The 22,318-nt window shown below is 45.4% G+C and overlaps 1 protein-coding gene across 1 annotated transcript; it reads right to left on the bottom strand.

Annotated features, from left to right (window-relative positions):
- Positions 1–292: 292 nt before the first annotated feature.
- mgat2 (alpha-1,6-mannosyl-glycoprotein 2-beta-N-acetylglucosaminyltransferase) lies at positions 293–3,029 on the bottom strand. Its single transcript, XM_068038894.1, has one exon. The coding sequence runs from the start codon at positions 2,826–2,828 to the stop codon at positions 1,524–1,526; it is 1,305 nt and encodes a 434-aa protein (XP_067894995.1). The 5' UTR covers positions 2,829–3,029; the 3' UTR covers positions 293–1,523.
- Between the last annotated feature and the right edge of the window lie 19,289 nt (positions 3,030–22,318).

Genomic DNA, 22,318 nt, shown 5'->3' with positions numbered 1-22,318 from the left:
GTCAACAAACGCTGGACTTGCTAGCGATGCTCACATCCAATGAATGAATAAAACAAATGTATTGTCAATCTAATTTTCTACATAAATACTTGAAACAAAAATTCCCTATAACTCTTTCTCCATCTAACAATTGTACATTGATTCATTTTAAAAGTTGCATTGATGCGATTGGTATATAGGGAAGAAATGTGTTTAAAACAAAATGAAGTCTAGTTACAGTTGAATCAAAGAAATGTCTAAATAAACATTAAAGTATGTTGTGAATACAGAATCTCTTGCCTTTTGCAAAGAATTGCTTTCCTGTTCCTTTTATTTGAGGTGGTTGTACAGTGAAATACAAACGTTACAACCAAGGCATTTGCTTTTAAACAGAGGACAGTTTCAGGTGTGTAACAGTATCTCAAACTGCCATGAGGGCAAATCTGTTAAGTCAGCTGAACCTTATTGATTCCAACAATTGGGGAAAAAAATAGACATGCCAGTTTTGTGAATGCTATTACCAACAACTGACTGAAAAGATTGCATTGTTGTTACACCTGTCTACAGATTTGTGCTTTAAGAGAACAGTATTGTCACTAAGACTTCAATACAGCATACTGGTGAGTGGGTGACATTTTCACAGTCACACTAGGTGTTTTCTTCCTCAACTACAACTTCAGCAAACAATGCTCAGCTGATGAAACTGATAAATTTAAAAAGAATCACACTAGTATACCACACATTAAAGCATATTACCATGTGGGATTTTTCTTATAGTACCAGTACACTTATTAAAAGGGCAGAGTGACAACACTGAGCTAAACAAGGCTCATCTGTAAAGGAAACTGAATAATGAAAACAGAACTGTTAAAACTACACCCACAACATGAAATGAACACCTTTGGCTTCTTTATCATCTTAGAATTGCATTTTCTCCTGTTCGGTCACCAGAGCATACATAAAGTTAATGGTAACTCTTGCTACAAGGGCTTATTTTTTTTAAACAAAAAAATTCTCATTTTCTTTCCTGCTGCTCTTCTTGTAAAGGCAATGATTCTTGGTGGGATGCAGGTCCACAGGCAACAGTAGCTCTCCAGCACCTTATTCCTCAAATGTGAGTGAGTGGTGACAGGCTATATTCAATTTTGAGCAGCAAATAGCCAAGCTGAATCTGTCGTCACCCACCCAACATTGTCCAAATTAATTTTCCAGCATGGTCACTGGGTAGTAATCAGGTATGGGCACCATGGTTGATTTTTTTCCCTCTCCCTAGCCCAGAGGATGCCAAAACCAACTGCAGCACCCCTACTGCAACTCCAGCTGAGATCAGCTAACTCATTACAGACAAGTTATAAACTGGAGCCTCCCTAGTCTATAAAGCTCAGTATCACACCTTATGGTGTACTTACTAAATGAGCTATCTGGGCAGTCATTTATTTTTAATCTTGTAAGTCAAAGATTGTATTCCATTGTTGTGTTTTTATAACAGGAGAAAACTAAACAACTATTAAAAACATGATCTGGTATGGAAATATATCACATAATTACTGGAGCCGGCGGTAACTTGCACAAAGTTCATGGTCCCTAATATCTCCCCAACCTCCATTCTTCACATGTGGGGTGAGTGCAGCCAATGGATAGATTTTACTTATTATCATGGTTTCTGGAAATAAGTGCTGTACATTGCTATTTATAATTCTGTCAATTTTAGAAATTTCAACAGATGGCATGCAAGCTTTCTTATGATGCATACCACAATCACCAGCATGGAAAATACGAGAAGCTTCACAAACCATAACTTTCCAATACTGAGGCAGACAAGATACTGTTAAATACTGTAATGTCCAGTCCCAATTGTAGTCATCATATTCACAGAAAGTATCTGTGCACTCTATCATTTTTTGATACGTGTCTCTAGTCATAGCCATGCCCATGTTATGTTCTGTTGATCGCCAGGTTTTCACTTCCACTTTATTGGTTTTATCTGTGAAATCACTGACACGTGTATATGTACCAAGGGACAATATGTCACAGTCAGGGCAGCTTTCAGTCTTTAGTCTCCACATATTTTTCAAGACATGATAGAAATCAGGTGACAAATAGTGGTCCTCTTCAATGAAGAGCACTAAACCCTTATGACCTTTCAAAACTTTTACCCTTTCCCAAACAAAATGCAACTTCCACCACCAGTGATGTTTGGTCTGACAGAATTTGGATTCCCTATAATGGCCGAATGAATCTGGATATTCAGCATTGATACAACCCAATTTGAAGGCATTTGTCTTGCTTATATCACGTGGACAGTCTCTGGGATCGTGTCCCGGGAATTCGTTGGGATATAACTGGATACTGAATGGAAAAAATATTTGCAACACTTGACAAAAATCGATGCCAGCTAAGATGTGGTTGATCTCCGGCGACCAGAAGTCGTGGCTGAATATTAACAAGACGTTTTCTATTCCTTTGACTTTTCTGAGCGAATTCACAAGGATCTGCAAGTATTCTGGTCTGTTGTGCACTTGAACCACCACCACTAAATCGTTTGGAGGACGGGTCTTTATGGTTTCTTGGTTTCGGACAGTCTGATCAAAGTTCAGCTGGTAAACGATCCCGCGGTAGGTCAGAGTCAGGTTGTCGACCTCTGGTCTTTCAAACTTACTCGGCTGAGACTCGTTGGAAACTTTCCTGGTCGGGTTACCGTTACCAGCTTGCCCGTTCCTCGAAGTTTCGTCGTTCCTCGGAAACGCTTCGTTTTTCCTCTGCTTTCCGCCACTCCAAAAGGCGAAGGCGGCAACCAGCATGATGAGCGCCAGCAGCAACACTTTCCTCTTGTAGATGCGGAACCTCATGTTGACCAGCGAGGAAGCGACGACCCCCCTCCCCCTTGTAACTGATAAAGAAACGAGACTCGTAGCAAACCCGATTCGGGGAAGGGAGGTGCAATAAATTCCGATTATAAGAGGCGGCTCTATTCGCCACACCCCCAGCAGCCCAGTGTCAGACACACTGTGATCGCACACCGGACCATTTCCATCCGGCACAACCGCAACACTTCACACCGAGGCCAAGAGGTCCGGCCGGGATAAGCACCGTACAGCAATCTCCAGCAGCCTCTCCCTCCCAACAACCGGTCCCGGAAGAAAGCTGAAGGCAGCGCGGCGACCGAGTGGAGGATATCCGTTACGGGGAGGGGAGACTCTCTCTCCCTCCCTTCAGCTGCCGCTTGGCCCCTGCTCTCCACTCCGCCTCACATTTGAAGCGACGCCGACATTCTCTCCGCTAACGGCTGCCCACTCCTCGCGACCTGCCTTTCAGTATCGGCTCATCCACCAACCGTCATACAGCCGACCCCTCCACGCCGATTGGTGCGCCTGTTTTACACAGCTCATTCTGTACGGTCCGCCCAACTGTCCGTCATCGCCCGCCTGATGCTCATTGGCCACTATGGGCATCGAGGGCAGCGCAGATATATGACGTCAGCGATCTTGTGGCTGCCTTCTGTTTACTGCAGTTATACGGAATGAGCATTTGACTATTTGTGGATCTTCTTAGACTAACTTGCTGTAACAAAAGCAAAATACTGCAGATGCTGGAAATCTGAAATAGAAAATGCTGGAAATACTCAGCAGGTCAGGCAGAATCTATCGAGAGTGAAAGGTTAACGACCTGACACGTTAACCTTGTTTCCTTCTCCAGGTTGCGGCATTTTTTTGTTTTTATTTTATAATTTATTTACTGTTGCATGATTAGGTATCTTGGTCTTCTCTGAAATCTCATCTTATTGGCTCGGTTGAGGGTGACCAGTTTCGTGTCCTCCTCAAGTGTCACTCCAAATGGCAAATGGAGGTGTGAATTCCTCCCCCCTCCTGGAGGAAGGCTGTTGGTCTCGAGAAAGCACCTCGAGAAATAGAAATGCTGGAAACACACAGTAGATCTGTTAGTCCCATAAATAGAAAAATTGTCCATGCCAAAATTATGTCGTGATGAAGGGTCGACACCTAAATCATTATCCTGGGGGGGTGGGGGAGGGTGGTCCATGGGTAGACTATTTTACTTTACTGGTCTGGTTTTGTTTAACATTTTTCTGCATCTGCAAGATTTTTTCCCCTTTTCCAATTTGCCTTTTTTCTTAAAAGCAAAATACTGCGGATGCTGGAAATCTGAAATAAAAACAAGAAATGCTGGAACCACTCAGCAGGTCTGGCAGCATCTGTGGAAAGAGAAGCAGAGTTAACGTTTCGGGTCAGTGACCCTTCATCGGAACTTGTGTGGAAAGAGAAGCAGAGTTAACGTTTCGGGTCAGTGACCCTTCATCGGATGAAGGGTCCGATGAAGGGTCACTGACCCGAAACGTTAACTCTGCTTCTCTTTCCACAGATGCTGCCAGACCTGCTGAGTGGTTCCAGCATTTCTTGTTTTTATTGCCTTTTTTCTTGTCTAAATCTTTCAAAAGCATTTTCACTCAGAATGGTTACAGAAGGAGGTATTTGGCCCATCGTGTCCATGCTGGCTCTCTGCAAGAGCAATTTAGCTAGTCCCACCCCCCTTCCCTTTCTCCACAGCTGCAATTTTTTTCTCTTCAGGTGCTTATCCAAATCCCTTTTGAAAGCCATGATTGAATCTGCCTCTACCACTCAAGCAGTGCATTCCAGTTCATAACCACTCGCTACATAAATATGTTTTTCCTCATGTCACCTTAAATCTTTAGTTCTCGACCTTTCCGCCATCCCTGGAACCATTCTCAATTTTTTTCTGCACCCTCTCCCATGCATTCATATCCTTCCTAAAGTGTGGTGCCCAGAATCGGACACAATACTCCAGTTCAGGACGAACCAGTGTTTTATAAAGGTTCATTATAACTTCCTTGCTTTTGTACTTGATGCCTCTATTTATAAATCCCAGGATCCCATATGCCTTTTCAACCACTTTCTCAACCAGCTCTGCCACCTTCAATGATTTGTGCATGTATACCCCCAGGTCCCTGTGCTCCTGAACCCTCTTTAGAATTGTACCCTTTGTTTAATATTGCCTCTCCTCGTTCTTCCAAAATGTATTACTTCACACTTTTCTGCATTATATTTCATCTGTCACATAACTGCACATTCCAGCCTGTTTATGTCCTCTTGACACTGTCTTTAATATTTACACATTTCTTTTTTGTGTCTTAATTCTCTCACAGATCATCTAATAGTTCCCTTTTTTTTCTATTAAGTAATTTGCAGGTTACTTAACCCATTAACTTCCTGTGATTGGAATATCTCTTGCTTCTTTTCACCCATCTTCCTTTTTTCCAATACGATTAAAATGATCAAAACTGAAAATTGAAAGGTGAAGAGTTACACCTGAAATGTTAGAACCTTTACAGATGTTGTCAAATTTGTAGCATTTCCTGTTTTTGCTGTTGCTTAATCAGATTTCAAAGTTTACAGAAGGAACAACAATTTGTTATAGCTGTACTTTAGTATCCTGTACTGATTCAAAAACTTTAACAAATACCAATGTCAACATTTTACGCAATTTCCTCCCTAAGGAATTCTTTACCAAAATATAGAGTCATCTGGGATTTTGCCCCTTGTTCATATTACTTAAATGCAGATATCAGATACTGAAGTGCAGCTGCAGCAATCCTCATGTTTCTTTCATTCATTTTGAAATTGGGTTTAAGCACTCATAACTTATATTGGAATACAGTTGGAGCAGGTTCTAGCTTGCCTGTTGGCAATTCAATACAAATTCTCTAGTTCTCCTTTTGCTCTCAGGAAACAAAGTTAATTTAACGAGTCACTTGGTTGCTGTCGTCTTTGTCTGATGTGCTATCTAATATACAAAGAAAACTGTAGTTGGAATGAATATTAACCATTCCCTTTGAGCAGTTCTAGCCATATTAGATGTATTTAAGAGGTCTGAATGAACAATAAATTGCCATTTTTCCAGTTTTTTTCATTATTCATGGATGTGCAAGTCACTGGCACTTACCCCCATCCCAAGCCCTGTGAAGTTGATGGTGGGCATTCTTGGTCAGCTGTAGTCCATGTGGTGATGGCGTTTCCAAAATTCCATGACGTAGTTCCAAAATTCTGACCCAGCGACAATTAGGCAACAGTGATATATATGTCCAATTAAGTATGGTGTGCGATTTGGAGGGAAACGCAGAGGAGATATTGTTTCCATGCACCTGCTGTTGTTTGTCCATCTAAATGGTGGCATTTGGGGGTTTAGGAAGTGGTGCCAAAGAAGCCTTGGCAAGTTGCTGTAGTGCAACTTGTAAATAGCCAACACTGTCGCTGTTCGCTGGTGGTGAAAGGGTGGATATTTAGATTACTTAATGAGGTGCTGATCAAGTGGACTGCTTTGTCCTAGATGGTGTTGAGTGTTGTTGCAGTTGCATCCATCTAGGTAAGTGGCGATTATTCAATTGTCTATTTTACTTATGCTTTTTAGGTGCTGGACTTTGGGGAATCAAGAGGTGAGCCACTTGCCACAGAATACCCAGCCTCTGACCTGCTCCAATATGTGGCTGGTCCAGTTGAATTTCAGGTCATTAGTGACCCCCACGATATCAATGGTGAAGGACTTGGCAATTGTACTGCCATTCAATGTCATGGGAAGTTGGTTAGACTCTATTGCTGAAGTTAATTATTGCTTGACACATGTATAGTATAAACATTACTTGCACCTATCAACCCAAGCCTGGATGTTGTCCAGGTCTTGGTGCATAGACTGCTTCAGTATTTGAGAAATTAGCTTGATATTTGCAATAACGAGTAATTTCTGAAGAGTGTACTCCAGCAGCTATTCCTAGACATTTAACTTTTCTTCCCTGACCATTTGAAAGAGGAGTCTTTTATACGAGATGGAAGCTCTTCCGCTTACATCGAGCTTCTGATTCAGTGTATAGTAGTTGATTGTGTGGGTGGCTGTAGAGCTCCGCTTTGGTAATGATGTCAGGGTGAGCTCTGAGTACATCAGTTTCATATAAAGGTTCTGATTGCAATGAGCCAATTTTAGAAAGCTGGCAATAAGGTGTAGTACCAATATTTTTATTAGTATTTTAACCATAGAAAAATTATGGCACAGAATGCTGTCTTCTGCCAAGTGCATGAAATATAACATACGTTGATCATGGAAGACAGTATTTCTTGGTTGGAGAGCATCAACTCGGGGTTATGTTACTGGTCTAGTAATTCAGAGGTCAATAATCATGGCTGTTTGAGAATTTAAATTCAGATTTAAAAGTCTCAGTTCTATACTGTCATAGAATAATTTATGGCATAGAAGGAGGCCATTTGACCCATTGAGTCCATGTCAGCTCTCCATGGAGCTATCCAGTCGGTGCCACACCCCTGCTAACGCCCCGTAGCCCTGCAAATTTATTTCCTTCAAGTGGCCGTCATATTTCCTTCTGAAGTCATTGATTGTCTCTGCTTTCACCACCCAATAGGGAGCGAGTTCCATGTCATTATCACCCACTGTGTAAAAAAAGTTCTTCCTCATATTCTCGCTGCATCTCTTGCCCAAAACCTTCCATCTACGTCATCTAGTCCTTGCACCATTAGTTAATGAGAACTGTTTTTCCTTGTGTCATGCAGACCCCCACCTGCCAAGAATGAGGCATATTAATTTTGTCATATGAACATTGATTTTAAACTGTTGCTGGAGTGAAGAAATTACTTGTTTGAAGATCACCAGACACTGGGCTGGAAGGACATTTGCATACTAAGAGACACTGCTTGTGGAGACAAAGGACTATTCCCTGCTTTAATTAATCCACATGGATTTTGATCACCAGACGTTGAAGGTGTAAGGAAGTGCATTCCAGGCCCTGCTAAGATGATAGAATCCGCAGAGCCAGGCCTGGTTAAACCAGCTGGTCACATGATTAACTGGCTGGTCCAGGTTTTTTGAACTAGCCACAGGACAGTTTGAAGACAGAAGAAAGTGTGCAACTGAAGCTGGAACAAGGAAGCCTCTCTCTCTCTCTCTCCCTCTCTCTCGCTTTCTCCCAAGCCACCAGACCCACGGAAGATATGTAAATCTCAAGAGAGAAAAGACTCCTACATCGGAACAAGTTGAAGCGTGAACTGGGCCCCAACAAATTGTAAGATTTACCGGCAACTAAAGACTCCACATTGAACTTAAAGGACTGTAACTACCAGATATGCCTCAAACTTTTCCCTTTTATTCCTTCTACTTTTTCTGTCTGTATCTGTGTGTGTGTTTATCCTGTTTGCATGCTAGCATGGTTGCGTTGCATATTCGTAGTCGTTAACCGGATTAGAGTTTAAGATTAGCAAATTTCTATCTTTCTTGTTTAAATCTAAGGAAACCTGTTTGATTTGTTTGCCTTACAATTAGAACAATTAACAAGGGTTCACTAAGGGGGAGCTAAAAACACGGTGTTTTAAAATTAAACCTTGTTACAGTTAAACCAGGCAAAGGCTGAGAGGGAACCCCTAGACCCCTTCTCAACTGGTCGTAACAGAAATTTGGGGGCTAACACCTGGATTTGACCCACAGACAAACAAAGAAATTGGAAGTGGGAAGCCAAATTGTTCCTAATCAATAAAGAGAAAAGTTTTCATACAGATTTTCTTGTGGTTGTGTGTGCTTGAATACTAACCTGTCTGCGACTGAAGCTAGAGCTCCCCAAGCCAGGGTGAAATAACTTGGGATAAGTTAAAAGCACTGTCTTTGGAGGAGTTGAGGAAAATGGCAGAGCAGCGTGGGATCACTGTATATGGCAAGGCTAGGAAGTCTGAACTCCTAAGACTAGTGGCCAATCATTTTTCCCTTGAATCTGAAGATACAGAAACAGGGTTAGAAGTAGACTCCAACAGGGTTTTGCTAGCAAAGATACAATTGGAACAGAGGAAACTTGAATTTGGGAAAGAGAAAAAGAGAGAGACAGGAGAAAGATAAAGTAAGAGGCAGGAGAGAGAGAAAGAAAGAGCCTTCCAGAAGAAACATGAAGACAAAGAGAGGGAGGAGAGAGAAAGAGAAAGAACCTTCCTGAAAGAATGCGAAGAGAGAGAGAGCTGAGACGACTTGAGTTAACTAGGGGGCGACAGAGTAACCCCAGTGAAGGCATGGCCAATATGGAGGAGCGTAATTCAGGGCTGGGTACAGAATTGTTAAACCTTTCCCAACTGATCCCAAAATTCAATGAGGGAGACGTGGAAGCGTTTTTGTGTTTTGAAAAACTGGCAAGGCAGTTTAAAGTGGCCAGCTAAGGCTTGGATTCTGCTGTTACAGAGCAAATTAGTAGGAAAAGCCCATGAGGTTTATTCCATGTTGCCAGATGAGAGTTCATCAAATTATGATCTGACAAAAAATGCTATCCTCAGGGCATATGAGTTAATACTGGAAATCTGTTGCCAAAAGTTTAGAACCCTCAAGAAGCAAGCTGATCAAACTTATCTGGAGTTTGAGAGAAATAAGCAGCTGGCTTTTGACCAGTACAGCTGAGCTATGAGAATCTCAGAGAAGTAATTTTGCTCGAGGAATTTAAAAACTCTGTCCCACTCTCCATAAGGACACATGTAGAAGAGCAGGGGGCTCATAAAGCCCGGCAGGCAGCAGTCCTGGCCAATGAGTTTGCTCTCATTTATAAGTCAGTTTCCCAGGGGAAAACCTTTCCTAATCACCCCCACAAATCCAAAAAGGACAGTGGGTGGGAAGGTGATAGGAGCCCAAGCAGTCCTGGGAGGGAAGGAAAAGCAGGAGACACAGAGGGCTCTCCTCCAGCCAAAAAGGAAGGTGCTATATGTAAGAGTGAGACCCGGAGACCTGTGTGCTTCCATTGTAATAAGGTAGGGCATTTAAGAGCTGACTGCTGGAAACTAAAGGGAAAACCTGTAGGGTTAATCAGGACACAACCAGTCAGTGAAGAAGGGACTCTGATGGAAAGCACAGCAGAACAAGTTGTGGCTTTAACTGCAGTAAGAGTGAGACCGAGGAAGTCTACCGCTGCAAGTGCAGGAAAATTTAATAGGGTTCCTGAGGATTATCAGGGTTTTGTGTCTGAAGGGAGAGTAACCCCAGACCACTCGAGTGGGTCAAGCAAGCCCATAGTAATTTTCAGGGACACAGGGGCCACTAGATCCCTTTTATTGGGAAAAGGCCTAACCTTTCCCCCAGAGAGTGCAGTAAACACAAGAATGGTGGTGAATGGTATTTGGAGGGGAGTGTATGCCTGTACCTTTACATCGGATGCACTTGCAGTGCGACCTAGTTTCAAGACCAGTGACTGTAGGGATTGTCCCTAGTTTGTCTCTAGGACGGGGTTGACCTGCTCCTAGGTAATGATCTGGCGGGGATGAAGGTGGTAGCTTCCCCAGTAGTTAAAGAGACTTCAGGAGGTCAGAGAGACAGAGCAGTGGCAGGAGATAGTCCCTTGCAGTTTCCTGAATGTGTAATGAGTGAGGACATGATCAAACCAACTCCCCCAGAGGAGACTGAATTGGCACTGCAGGCAGATGGCCATGAGACCAGTCTATCTGAGACTTTCTTTGGAAAGTTAGATGATCCAGGGAATAAGAGAGTTAGCACAGGCTGCCCAATCTGAAATTGAAGCGGAGGGAGTCCCTGATTGCTACTATTTAAAGAATGAGGTACTGTTGAGGAAGTGGTGTTCTCCTCACAGACCTGAGAGCAAGGAGTGGACAGTGGTCCACCAGTTAGTGGTGCCGCAGAGGTACCGGAGAGAATTAGTAAGAATGGCCCATGAGATTACAGTGGCTGCACGTATCAGTATACGAAAAACCAAAGCCCGCATAAGACAGCAGTTTGACTGGCCAAAACTCCACAAAGATGTGATGGAGTATTGTAGGAGTTGTCACATGTGCCAGGCTGAGGGCAAACACCAACCTATGGTGAAACCTGCACCCCTAAGTCCTGTATCGATGATTGGAGGACTCTCCAGCAGAGGGCTGGTGAACTGTAAGGGACCCCTGCCAAGAACAAAAGGGGGCAGGCAGGCAGGCACAAGGCTGGCAAAAGGTTAGAAGGGAACAGGGAAAAAGGGACCAAGAGGGCAGGTTAAAGGAAGTCCAGGAAGAATCCCAGAAGAAAACCCCTATTGTCTGGAGAGCCAACCCCAAAATATTTGAAAAGTTAGACCCCACATCCTCCTATGTAAATGCAGACACTAGAAGCACCCCATCAGAGTTGCTAACAGCATTTACAGGAACCTGCAGAGACAAAGAAGGTCCTCAAGAGGGCAGAGAAACTGAGGGTGATGCCTCACCTAGTCGAAGTGTCGTAGGGGAGTGCAGCAGAATCTGGACAAATACCTACAAGCAGGAATGTCCCAGAGGACAAAGGGAAGACTAGCAAAGAATCCTCCCCCACAGTCTGGAAAAAGGGAACCGACTATCCCCCGAGGTGAAAAGCCCTTGCATGACTCATCAAAGCACTGAAAGTGAGTTCAGAGTGGAACCGCCCACTGCGCCACCCCTGAGCAGTACTCCAGCCTAGGACTATTTAAATCTAACCCCACCCGCCCCCCGCAGACCTCAACAAGAACAAAAACACCTTAGGCAGTCATGGAAATGTGCAAACTGAAGAAAAGAAATTCCCCAAAAAATACATATTTACAGGGATGCCAAAAGGGCAGTTTAAAGTAGCACTGCTACCCAGAAAAGACAGGCTGTAACAATTGTTAGGATTCTGAATGAATGAGAGAGATGCATGTGTGTTTTCCTGTTCTTATCTTCTCTCTAGTTCCTTTTAACGAAATGCTCTTTTTTGAAAATCGCATTTCATTCCGCTGGGTGTGGAAGTGTCATGCAGACCCCACCTGCCAAGAATGAGGCATATTAATTTTGTCATATGAACATTGATTTTAAACTGTTGCTGGAGTGAAGGGTTGGAAGGACATTTGCATACCAAGAGACGCTGCTTGTGGAGCCAAAGGACTATTCCCAAATGGATTTTGATCACCAGACGTTGAAGGTGTAAGGAAGTGCATTCCAGGCCCTGCTAAGATGATAGAATCCACAGAGCCAGGACCGTAACAGGGTTTAATTTTAAACACCATGTTTTTATCTCCCCCTTGGCGAATCCTTGTTCCCCGCTTTCCAATTATAAGGCAAAGAAACCAGCACAAACAGGTTTTCTTAGGTTTAAAGAAGAAAAGTTGAAATTTATTAAACTTAAACTCTAATTCGGTTAACACCTACGGATACACGATGCGCCCGCACTAGCATGCAAACGCAATACACACATGCAACTAGAAACAGAAAAGAGCAGAAGAAAAATAAAGTGGAAAAGTTTGAGGCAATATCTGAGTTTTTGTTACGGTTCTTCGAGCTCACTGTAGTGTCCTTGATTGTAGGTAGATCTTGCTTTTCATTGGGGCCCAGTATTCTTCTTAAACCTTGTTCGCTGTAGGAGACTTTTCTCTCTTGGGGTTCATCTGTCTTCAGTGGATTCAGAGGCTTGTGAAAAAGAGATGGGAGCAGACAGGAGAGATCTTCTCAGTCCAGGAGCAAACATTCACTCTGAGTGCAAACTGTCTGTGGCTAGTTCAAAAGACTGGAACAGCCAGTTAGTCATGTGACCAGCTGGTCTAATCAGTCTGGATTGTATCACCTTAGCAGTCTCTGCAATACTCCTCTTACACACAATACCTGGTGATCAAGGACCATTGTGGGTTGAATGTGTCAGGGAATGGCCCTTTGTCCTTCCAAGCACTGTCTGTTAATCTGCAAATGTCTTTTCCAGCCATGGCTGATCTGTTCAACAAGTCATTTTCTTGCTCCAGCAACATTTAAAAATCAATGTTCATGACAAAATTAATGTGCCTCATTCATGACAACAACCATTTACCATGACCTGCTGTTTTTTGTCCTTAAGCCAATTTTTGATCCAATTGGGCACTGACCCTCCTATTCCATGAGCCTCAACCTTGTTAACCAGCCTTTTATGTGGTACCTTATCAATGCTTTCTTAAATCCATATGAACAACATCCAACACATTCCCTTCATCAAGCTTCTCTGTTACTTCATCAAAAAAATTCAATTAGATTAGTCAAGCATAATTGCCCTTTAACCAATCCATGCTGGCTATTCTTAATTACCTCAAACCTCTTCTAGTGCAGGTTGATTTTTTCCCCTGATTATTGTTTCTAAAACCTTACCCACCACTGATGTTAATCTAACTGGCCTGTAGTTGCTAGGATTGTCCTTGCACCCTTTCTTGAATAAGGGTGTCACATTTGCCACACTCCAATCCTCTGGCACCTCCCCAGTATCCAGGGAAGATTGGAAGATTACAGCAAGCCCTTCTGCTCTTTCCACCCCCACTTCCTTTAGCAATCTGGGATACAAGCCATCAGACCAGGTGATTAATCTACCCTAAGCATAGCCAGCCTTTTTAGTACTCCTCCCTCTCAATTTTTACCCTATCCATTGCTTCTACTGTCTCCGTTTCTACCGATATTTTGTCAGATTCCACTTCCTTAGTAACACTGATACAAAGTACTCATTAAGTATATTAGCCTTGCCTTGTACCTCTAAACATACATTACCCTCTATGTCCCTCATAGGTCCCATTCCACCTCTTACTACCTGCTTATTCTTTACATGCCGGTAGAAGATTTTTGGGTAACCTTTTATGTTGACTGCCATTCTATTCTCATGTTCTCTTTGCCAGTCGTATTTACCTCTCCACCTCCCCTCTCAAATCATTGTATGTGGCCTAGTTCTCATTTGAAGAATTCACCCGACATGCATCATGCACCCTCTTTTTTTATTTCATCATAATTTCTATCTTCCTCATCTTCCAAGGAGCCCTGTTTTTGGTTCCCCTACCTTTCACCTTTGTTGGAATGTATCTGGCCTGTACCTAAAGCATCTTTTCCTTAAAGATAATCCATTGTTCTGATACAGCTCTTCCCGTCAGTCTTTGCTTCCATTTTACCTTGGCTAGATCCCTTCTCATCAAGTTGAAATTGGCCCTCATCCAATCTGGACGTTCTACTTTATTTTGTTCCTTGCTTTTCTGCATTATTGTCTGAACCTTATGATACGATGATCACTCTTACCGAAGTGCTCCCTGACAGACACTTGGTCCACTTCATTTCCCAGCACTAGATCCAGTAATACCTCCTTTCTAGTTGGGCTGTGAACATACTGATCAAGGACGTCTCCTGAACACATTTCAGAAATTCCTTCCTTTCTTTACTCTAAAATTATCCCAATTGATAATAAAAGCAAAATACTGAGGATGCTGGAAATCTAAAATAAAAACAGCAAGTGCTGGAAATACTCAGCAGGTCTGGCAGCATCTGTGGAGAGAGAAACAGAGTTAATGTTTCAGGTCTGTGATCTTTCATCAGAACTGACCTAAAATGTTAACTCTTTTCTTCCTCCACAGATGCTGCCAGACTTGCTGAGTATTTCCAGCACTTTCTGTTTTCGTGCCAATCAATATTTGGGTAACTAAAGTCCCCCAATATCACCATTCTATAGTTCTTGCACATTTCTGTGATTTCCCTGCAGATATGCTCGTTTATCTCTCTATTTGAAAGCCTATAGAATATCCAAGGTAGTGTGATCATACTTTTGTGGGCACGGGCTCACAATGCAAAGTTTCCTCTAATTCAGAACTAATTGTCAATCTCATTCAGGTAAGCCAGAGGATGGCTAGTGTAGGAAATGTTGCAGTGCAGCAGAGGATAGTCTTTTGAGCTTGAATCCAAGACACATTAATAGTAGAGTAGCAGAAGCTGTAAGATATATTCAGTCAGGGTCTGTCTGAAGTGAGAGCTCATTGCTGAGAATTCCCAAAATGGAAAATATTTCAGCACCAACATTTTTTCTTTCACAGGAGGTAAGCCTCCTTCTTGAATCGGTGCAGTTCATGTGACGTCAGTACACCCACAGTGCTGTTAGGGAAGGAGTTCCAAGATTTTGACATGATGACAATGAAGGAACAGTGATATAGTTCAAAGTGAGGATGGTGTGTAGCTTTCTAGGGGAACTTGTAGGTGGTGGTGTTCCTATGCATCTGCTGCCCTTATCCTTCTAAGTGGTAGAGATCATGGGTTTGGAAGGTACTGTTGAAGGAGTCTTGGTGAGTTTCTGTAGTGCATCTTGTGGACAGTACACACTGCTGCCACTGTACGTTGGCTGTGGAGGGAGTGATGTTTAAGGTGGTGGATGGGGTGCTGATTGTTGTTGGGCATCAATTAAAATCAAATAACAACACTCCACACCGTCTGATAGAGGTTAACAGTGTAGCGTTTTTTTTTACTTGCACGGGAGAAGTCTCTGCACACTCCTCATTCCAGAGTGCTGCAGAGCTTCTCAGCGAGTCTCACAGACATCAGCGCTGATAAAGGTCGAAACCACAAGGTGCCGACAGTCACGTACATAGCAGCCACAATGCTGCTGTGTCTGCCATACACAGTACCCACAATGCTGCTGTGTCTGCGGTCACATGCATGGAACCCATATTGCTGCTGAATATACTGAGTGCATTTCCACTCTTTCAGTCCCCCCTTTTGGCCCTTGGGGACTACCCACCCAAGATGGCCACATTAACTATCTGCCACTGCTCTGGACTGCCTGCCCCTTACCACTGGCCAGGCGGCTGGATAGGGCGGTCCAGGGCTTTGCTTTTTGCTACTCGAAATTACGATAAGATTTTGCATTTCCTGATCCCTTAACAGTTCTTTATACTCATGTACAGTGTCTTTAAGTTTCTGCCTCCTTCGCTCCCTTCTGTATGACGTACAAGCTAGGCTTGCCCATACTAGAGACAAGACAAGTTGTACAACCACCAGGGCATGGGACACTATCCTGATCCGGGGTGGATGTTTACATTTAACCCCCCATTCCAAATTTGTTGGTACCAGGGGTCCGTGCTAAGGGCACGATCTACATCCTTCCGGGTGTCCTGTAATTTCTCCTCCAATTGGTAATACCGCTTGACCATCCCCTCTAGCTCTGCCGGAGGGTGTTCAGCCTCTCTGGCAGTCTGGGTAACGGTGGTGCTGTTGGGGGCAGGTATTAGTCTAGGTCTCCTCCGAGGTCGGCCGTGGCATGTAGATGAGCCTCGTCTCTCTTGTGTATGTAGACCAGATGGGCCTCCCCTATGGTAGTTTGAGCCTGCGGGGATAGGCAGAAATTGGGGCTTGGTACTGGGCATCTTAAGGGTCCATATAGGTACTCAGTTTCTGCAGTAGTCACACAGTACTCTTCCTTTTCCCCTGTATGCCGCTTGTGTGGGCTCATGCCTCGAGCTGCTGACTTGTACGGTGCAGTTCGCCATCCCACTGAATCCACACAATGCCCTCTCTCCCCTTCTGATGGGATGGGGCATATGGTGTAGTCCCCTGCCTTCCTACAACCCGTCAATATCACCCCGGTCATGGTCCGATTCCTGTCAATGGCATAGGTGGGCACCTGGTGGTACTATATGTACTTGTCCCCTCTTATTACTCCAATGTTTTCAACCGCATATTGTGGGTAGGCTTCCTGGTCATTCGGAACCACTGGTACCATCAGTGTTAGCCCTACCATCGTCAGATTTATTGCAACACATCCCTGAATTACAGGATATACTCTGGTTAGACCCTTGAGCCTGCAACCATTCATATTGTCTGGACGCTGTGCCACTTCCCTTAGATGGGTAATATTAATCCATTCTGGGCTTTGTTGTTCTTGTATCTGCCTGAGGTTGTGCCTGACCTGCTCCACTATCCTTGCTCCGTACGCATGGCATGTGGCGGTCCTTTGTTCCTCCGTAAGGTCTATCAGGGAGTTAATGGTATGGGCATGGCACTCGATAATGGTTACCCCCTCCAATATTTCCTCTATGGTCTGCCTTCCCAGTGTGGTCCCTTTCTGGCCCGCATCATTGGCCTCAAGACTCAACCACCTCAAGTTTTCCTTGAGGATCTGGGTCTTGGTGTTTAATCCTGCATTGTCTAGGGAGTTGATGGTGGAGGTGCCTGTTGCTCACCCAGTGGCGACATCATTCACCAGGCCTCGTTTGTGCCGGCTGAATGGGTCTCGCCCCCTCTTGATGTGGTTATATTCTATCTACCATTCTCTGGGATAGCGCCCATATCTTGGGCCACTTGTACCACTGTGGGAGGGTCAGTTGCAGCAGGTCAATTACAACCGGTATTAGCTCATGATGTACATTATCATATAATCCGCCACTTTCTCGCCACATTACCAGCCCACTAATTGGACCAGGGGCCCATGGTGGGCATGTCCACGGAGTGGGGGCTAGAGTGGCTAGTGTGGCTAGAGTACTCGTCGGTGATTCGGGCATGGAAGTCGGCCCTTCCTGCCTGTTTGTCACCATGGCCTGTAATTGATGCTGTCCTACCTTGTCGTACCGGTCACACATATGTAGATAAGTACTATGATTGTGTGGTGTCATGCATGTGGATCGGTCTCTACAATCCTCATTGTCGCACTGCCACATGGAGAACCCGGGCGCGGGGAACTTCCCGGTGTCAGGATTGCCATTGGTCCTAGCTCCCTTAGGGCATTCGATACATACCCATTGTCCGATGGTGACATTCAACATAATCCACTGGACACCAATTGTGCTTACATCGCCCTCAGTTTCACTTTCCCATAACTCCTGATAGTTGCCATGTACTTCTACAGGTCGGACGATGTCGTCCTGATGTCCTCATCATACCAGTCCCCACTGCAACGCTGAACGTTATGTGGTCTGTCATCCCCTATTGATGAGTTGGCAGCCGCAGCGATTACCAGGAGAAATGTTGGGGCCCACATCCTGTAAAAACAAAAGATTACGGGACGCTCTGAGTGCCCCGGTATTAGCGTGTTTTAATTGAGTCCGATGTTTCCATCAGCCTTTGCCTTTCATTTCCACGCACACACAGGTGTCACTGGTCATAATTATTGGGTAGGGCCCCGTCCAATGTGGGGCGAACCCTGGCTTCTGGGGTAGTTCTTTAACCATTACCATTTCCCCTACCCCAGGCATGTCCCATACCTCTGGCTCTAGCACCTGATCCTTTGCCTGCTGCTGATCTCCAGCCTCCTGCCTAAAATCTTTCAATTATTTACAGAGTTCCCTCACATATCTTTACACCCTATCCCTCAATGATCCCAAGTCCTGTCCCCCCGCGATGATAGTTTCGGGAGCCGCATGGCTCACCCGGTCATTAACTCATAGGGTGCAAGTCCTGTCGTCCGATTGGGGGTCGCCCTCAACTTCATCAGGACCGTTGGCAGCAGGTCTGCCCATGCCTGCCCGGTCTCCTTGATGGCTTTTGCTCAGGCTGTCTTTAGGGTCCTGTTCACACGCTCCACAATGCCTGAGCTCTGCAGGTGGTAGTGCATGTGGAATCTCTGCTTGATACCGAACAGTTTACAGGTTTCCTTAATGATCCTTCCCGTGAAGTGGCTTCCCTGGTCAGAGTCCAGTTGAACCGGGACTCCCCACCTGGGGATGACCTCCTCAGCCATTATTCATGCCATGGCAGTGGCAGTGCAGTCCTGGATTGGGATAGTCTTCATCCACAGTGTGAATGGTCTATGAGCACCAGACAATATGTTTTCTCCCTACTTTGTGGTAGGGGTCCTGTAAAGTCTATCTGTACATTCTCTCAAGGATACTTGGCCTAGGCTGGTGTGACATCCTGACCTTGAGCAGCTTCCCGGGGTTGTACTGAGCGCGCATCACACACTGCTGGCAGTATTTTACCATGTCTCGCCCCATTCCCGGCTATTACCAATCGCAGGCAAGGGAGTGCATCATAGATTCCCTTCCCATGTGACTGGGTCCGTGGTGCAGGTTAAGTAGCAATCTGTGGACGCATTCCGGTGCCACCGCCCTCATCATACCACCAGATATTGTCTGGCCTGGGCGCCGCCCCCTTGCTCTCCCACATCGCCTTCTCCGCCTCCGGCGTGGTATGCTGATGTCATTGTCTCCCGCATTGTTTAGTGCAGCGCTCACTTTCAGCTTGGAGTCAGCAGCTTTCTTTGCCTCCTGCTCTGCTCTTTGGTTCCCGTCCTGGATTTCGTTAACTACCTTCTGGTGAGCTTTTACCTTAATAACCGACGCCTCCTTTGGTAATCTGGCTACTTCAAAAAAATTCTGTATTATCTGCTCGTGTTTAATAGGCTGTCCCGATGAGGTATTAAAGCCCCAAGGCCCCATATAATTGTGCTCTACCCGAAGGCATACCAACTGTCGGTTTACTGTCTTTCCTCTGCGTATCTCAGGTCCTCCGTGAGAGCGACCAATTCTGTCGCTTGGGCGGATTCAGCCCCGTCTAACCGTCCTGCTAATATCAGTCCTCTGCTCCTTCCCACAACCACCCACCCGGTCCTTGGGCTTCCGTCCACTTACCTCCTTGGTCCGTCTACAAACAGGTCTAGGTCTGCCTCCTTAAATGGGTCCTCCCCTATTGCTCCTGGGGTCTCGTACAAGTCCTCTTTGGCACATTCGTGGGGCTCTCCTTCCAAGATCAAGCCCTCGCCGGTGTTTGCTCCTGTGTCCCATACAACCTTAATGGACTTGTCTCTAGGTAACCATGCTGCACTACGGGCATTGGAGACTGTTCTCAGTCTTCCTGTATTCAGTAGTTCTACCAGGGTGTGTCAGGTAGGTAGGACTGTGTCCCCTAGCATTATCACAGGCTCACTAGTCCTGACTGCCCTCGCTGCACAGTCTAGCACATCGTGGTAAGCCGGCAGCTACTGAGTTCTGTTTTGTAGAGTAGTATGCTACTGGCCGCTGTTTATCTCTGTGCTCCTGGGCAACCACGCACAGTAAAACTGTCTCATGACTGCAGTACATGTGGAAGGGGCGCTTTGAGTCGGACAATCCCAATGCCGGGCCTTTTTCAAGGCTCCGTCAGCCCTATCATGTTCCCTTGTCCACTCTAGGCTTTCCTGTGCATCTTTTCCCCCCCTTTAGGAGGTCCTGTAGGGGTTGGGCTGTCTGCGCATAGTCAGGGATAAAGGTCCTACTGTAGTTAAATGGTCCCAGAACCTTCCTTAAAGCCTTTATTGTTGTGGGTTGAGGCATTGCATCCTCTCGTTCAGGGGGCATCTCCATCTTACCCTGTGAAACGTTGTAGCCCAAGTACTGTACTCTTTCCTTCCCTACCTGTGCTTTCTTCAGATTTACATTAAATCCCACCTCCTGCAATGTTTCCAATACTTCCACTAGAGCCTTTTTCTAATTGTCGATGCTATCAGGAGGTCGTCCACATACTGGAGTATGGTGCGGCCGTACTTATCCAGGTCAAGGGGTTCTAACTTCCTGCTCATAACCCAATGAAATATTGCCGGGCTGCTGTGGCATCCCTGGGGTACCCTTGTCCACATACACTGCCTGTCCTTCACGGTAAAGGCAAATTTGTTCTGTGATCCCTGTGCCAGTGGTATCGCCCAGAACCCATTCGTTATGTCCAATACAGTGAATACCTTGTGGTCAGGGTCCAGGCCATTAAATATGGTTGCTGGACTCATGACTATAGGGTGCTCTCGGGGCGTTCCTCGATTCAGGGCTGTATAGCCAATGGTCAGCTGGTATGTCCCTTCCGGTTCTGCACTGGCCAGATCGGGGAATTAGTTATAGAGGCGGTGGGCCTAATTATAGCCTGCTCCTCAAGATCTTTGACTATGCCATCTACTACTTGTAAAGCTTCTGGCCTTATTGGGTACTGTCGGTGGGGTTTATGGCTTGGGCTGTGTACCTGTATTGGCTCGACGTTGACCTGGCCCTCATCCTGTTTGGAGGTGGCCCAGACTCCCGGTAAACTTATACAAATAATTCCTCATATTCCCTCGCTACTCCAGTCCCAGCTTATGGCACTCCCTGTCGCTACCCATGTCCAGTGCTTCCACCTGGTTTTGGGTCCTGTGTTGCAAACCCTCCACCCGGTAGAATTCCTCCAGGAAACTTTGTGCTGTACCGGGTCTATAACTGCTCCCAATTCTTTCAGCAGGTCCATCCCCATGATGGTACCTTCTGGATTCTCAGATACCCAGAACTATACGGGCATCACTATTTCCCCCATATCTAATATACAGGGTTTGCTCTGGCAGGCTGTAAATTTACCCACACCCACTCCCCGGATAATTAAAGTTGTGTCAAGTGGTAAGTCAGTTATCGAGACTGTGGCCCCTGTGTCCACTAGAATTTTGCAATGCCAGCCCCCTAACACTGCTTCTAAGTTGAACCTTGGGTCTTTCTCCCGATTTGTCCCGGGGGCCGAGGCTGCCTATTCGTCTGTTAGCTCCTTCAACTGGAGGAACTGTTGTTGTTTATTCTGGTTGTCATGCTAGGCCCCCACCTGCCAAGAATGAGGCACATTAATTTTGTCATGAACATTGATTTTAAACTGTTACTGGAGAAAAGAAAGGACTTGTTAAACAGATCAGCCGTGGCTGGAAAAGATATTTGCATATTAACTGACAGTGATTGGAAGGATAAAGGACCATTCCCTGACCCATTCAACCCACAATGGACCTTGATCACCAGGTATTGTGTGTAAAAGGAGCATTCCAGAGACTGCTAAGGTGATACAATCCAAGGCGTGGTCAGACCAGATACTTACATTACTAAACTGCTGGGCAATAAAGGCCTGCTATTGGACCCGAACCTGAAGGGACCCGACGACGTGTCGGGTTTGGATTGGGTCGCTGTTCAGGGTCCGGCTTTCGGGCTCGGGTCGGGTTGGGCCGGGTCTGGGTCGGACACACACAGTATTATCTTTTGCTCTGCTGGGAGGAAAAGGGAAGTTGAGTAAGTAAGCGTCAAAATTTGAAAAGCCTCGCTGAGCTGGGAGTCCGGGACGTCAAGGAGAGAAACGTACATCCGGACTCCACAGACTCTGAGTCTGCGCAGTGAGCGAAGTGAGCGTCTCTATGATGTCATCGCGCTCATGCTGCAGCTTCCTTCCATTCCACCCAAGAGTGGTATGTACAGTGAGTGCACTATGGTCAGGAAGGGCATGGGTTGGGTCGGGCGTGGGAAAAAATGGAAGGACACTGGCCGGGTCAGGCTTGTGTCCGATGTGGTTCTGTCGGGTTCGGGTCAGGTTTTTTTTTCCAGACCTGAGCAGGCCTTTACTGGGCAACTTGCATTTTTCTGAATTGTACAAACAGTTTGAACTCAGAGTGAATGTTTGCTCCTGGACTGAGAAGATCTCTCCTGTCTGCTCCCATCTCTTTCTCACAAGCCTCTGAATCCACTGAAGACACGTGAACCGCAAGAGAGAGAAGTCTCCTACAGCAAACAAGGTTTAAGAAGAATACTGGGCCCCAACAAAAAGCAAGATCTACCTACAATCAAGGACTCTACAGTGAGCTCGAAGAACCGTAACAA

This window comes from Heterodontus francisci, chromosome 9 (genome assembly GCF_036365525.1).
Source record: "Heterodontus francisci isolate sHetFra1 chromosome 9, sHetFra1.hap1, whole genome shotgun sequence".
Classification (NCBI taxonomy): Eukaryota; Metazoa; Chordata; class Chondrichthyes; order Heterodontiformes; family Heterodontidae; genus Heterodontus; species Heterodontus francisci.
This window is presented reverse-complemented; position numbering and strand designations above follow the sequence as displayed.

Coding starts and splice junctions, on each gene's coding strand:
- mgat2 (XM_068038894.1), bottom strand. CDS start 2,828: ATGAGGTTCCGCATCTACAAGAGGAAAGTGTTGCTGCTGGCGCTCATC.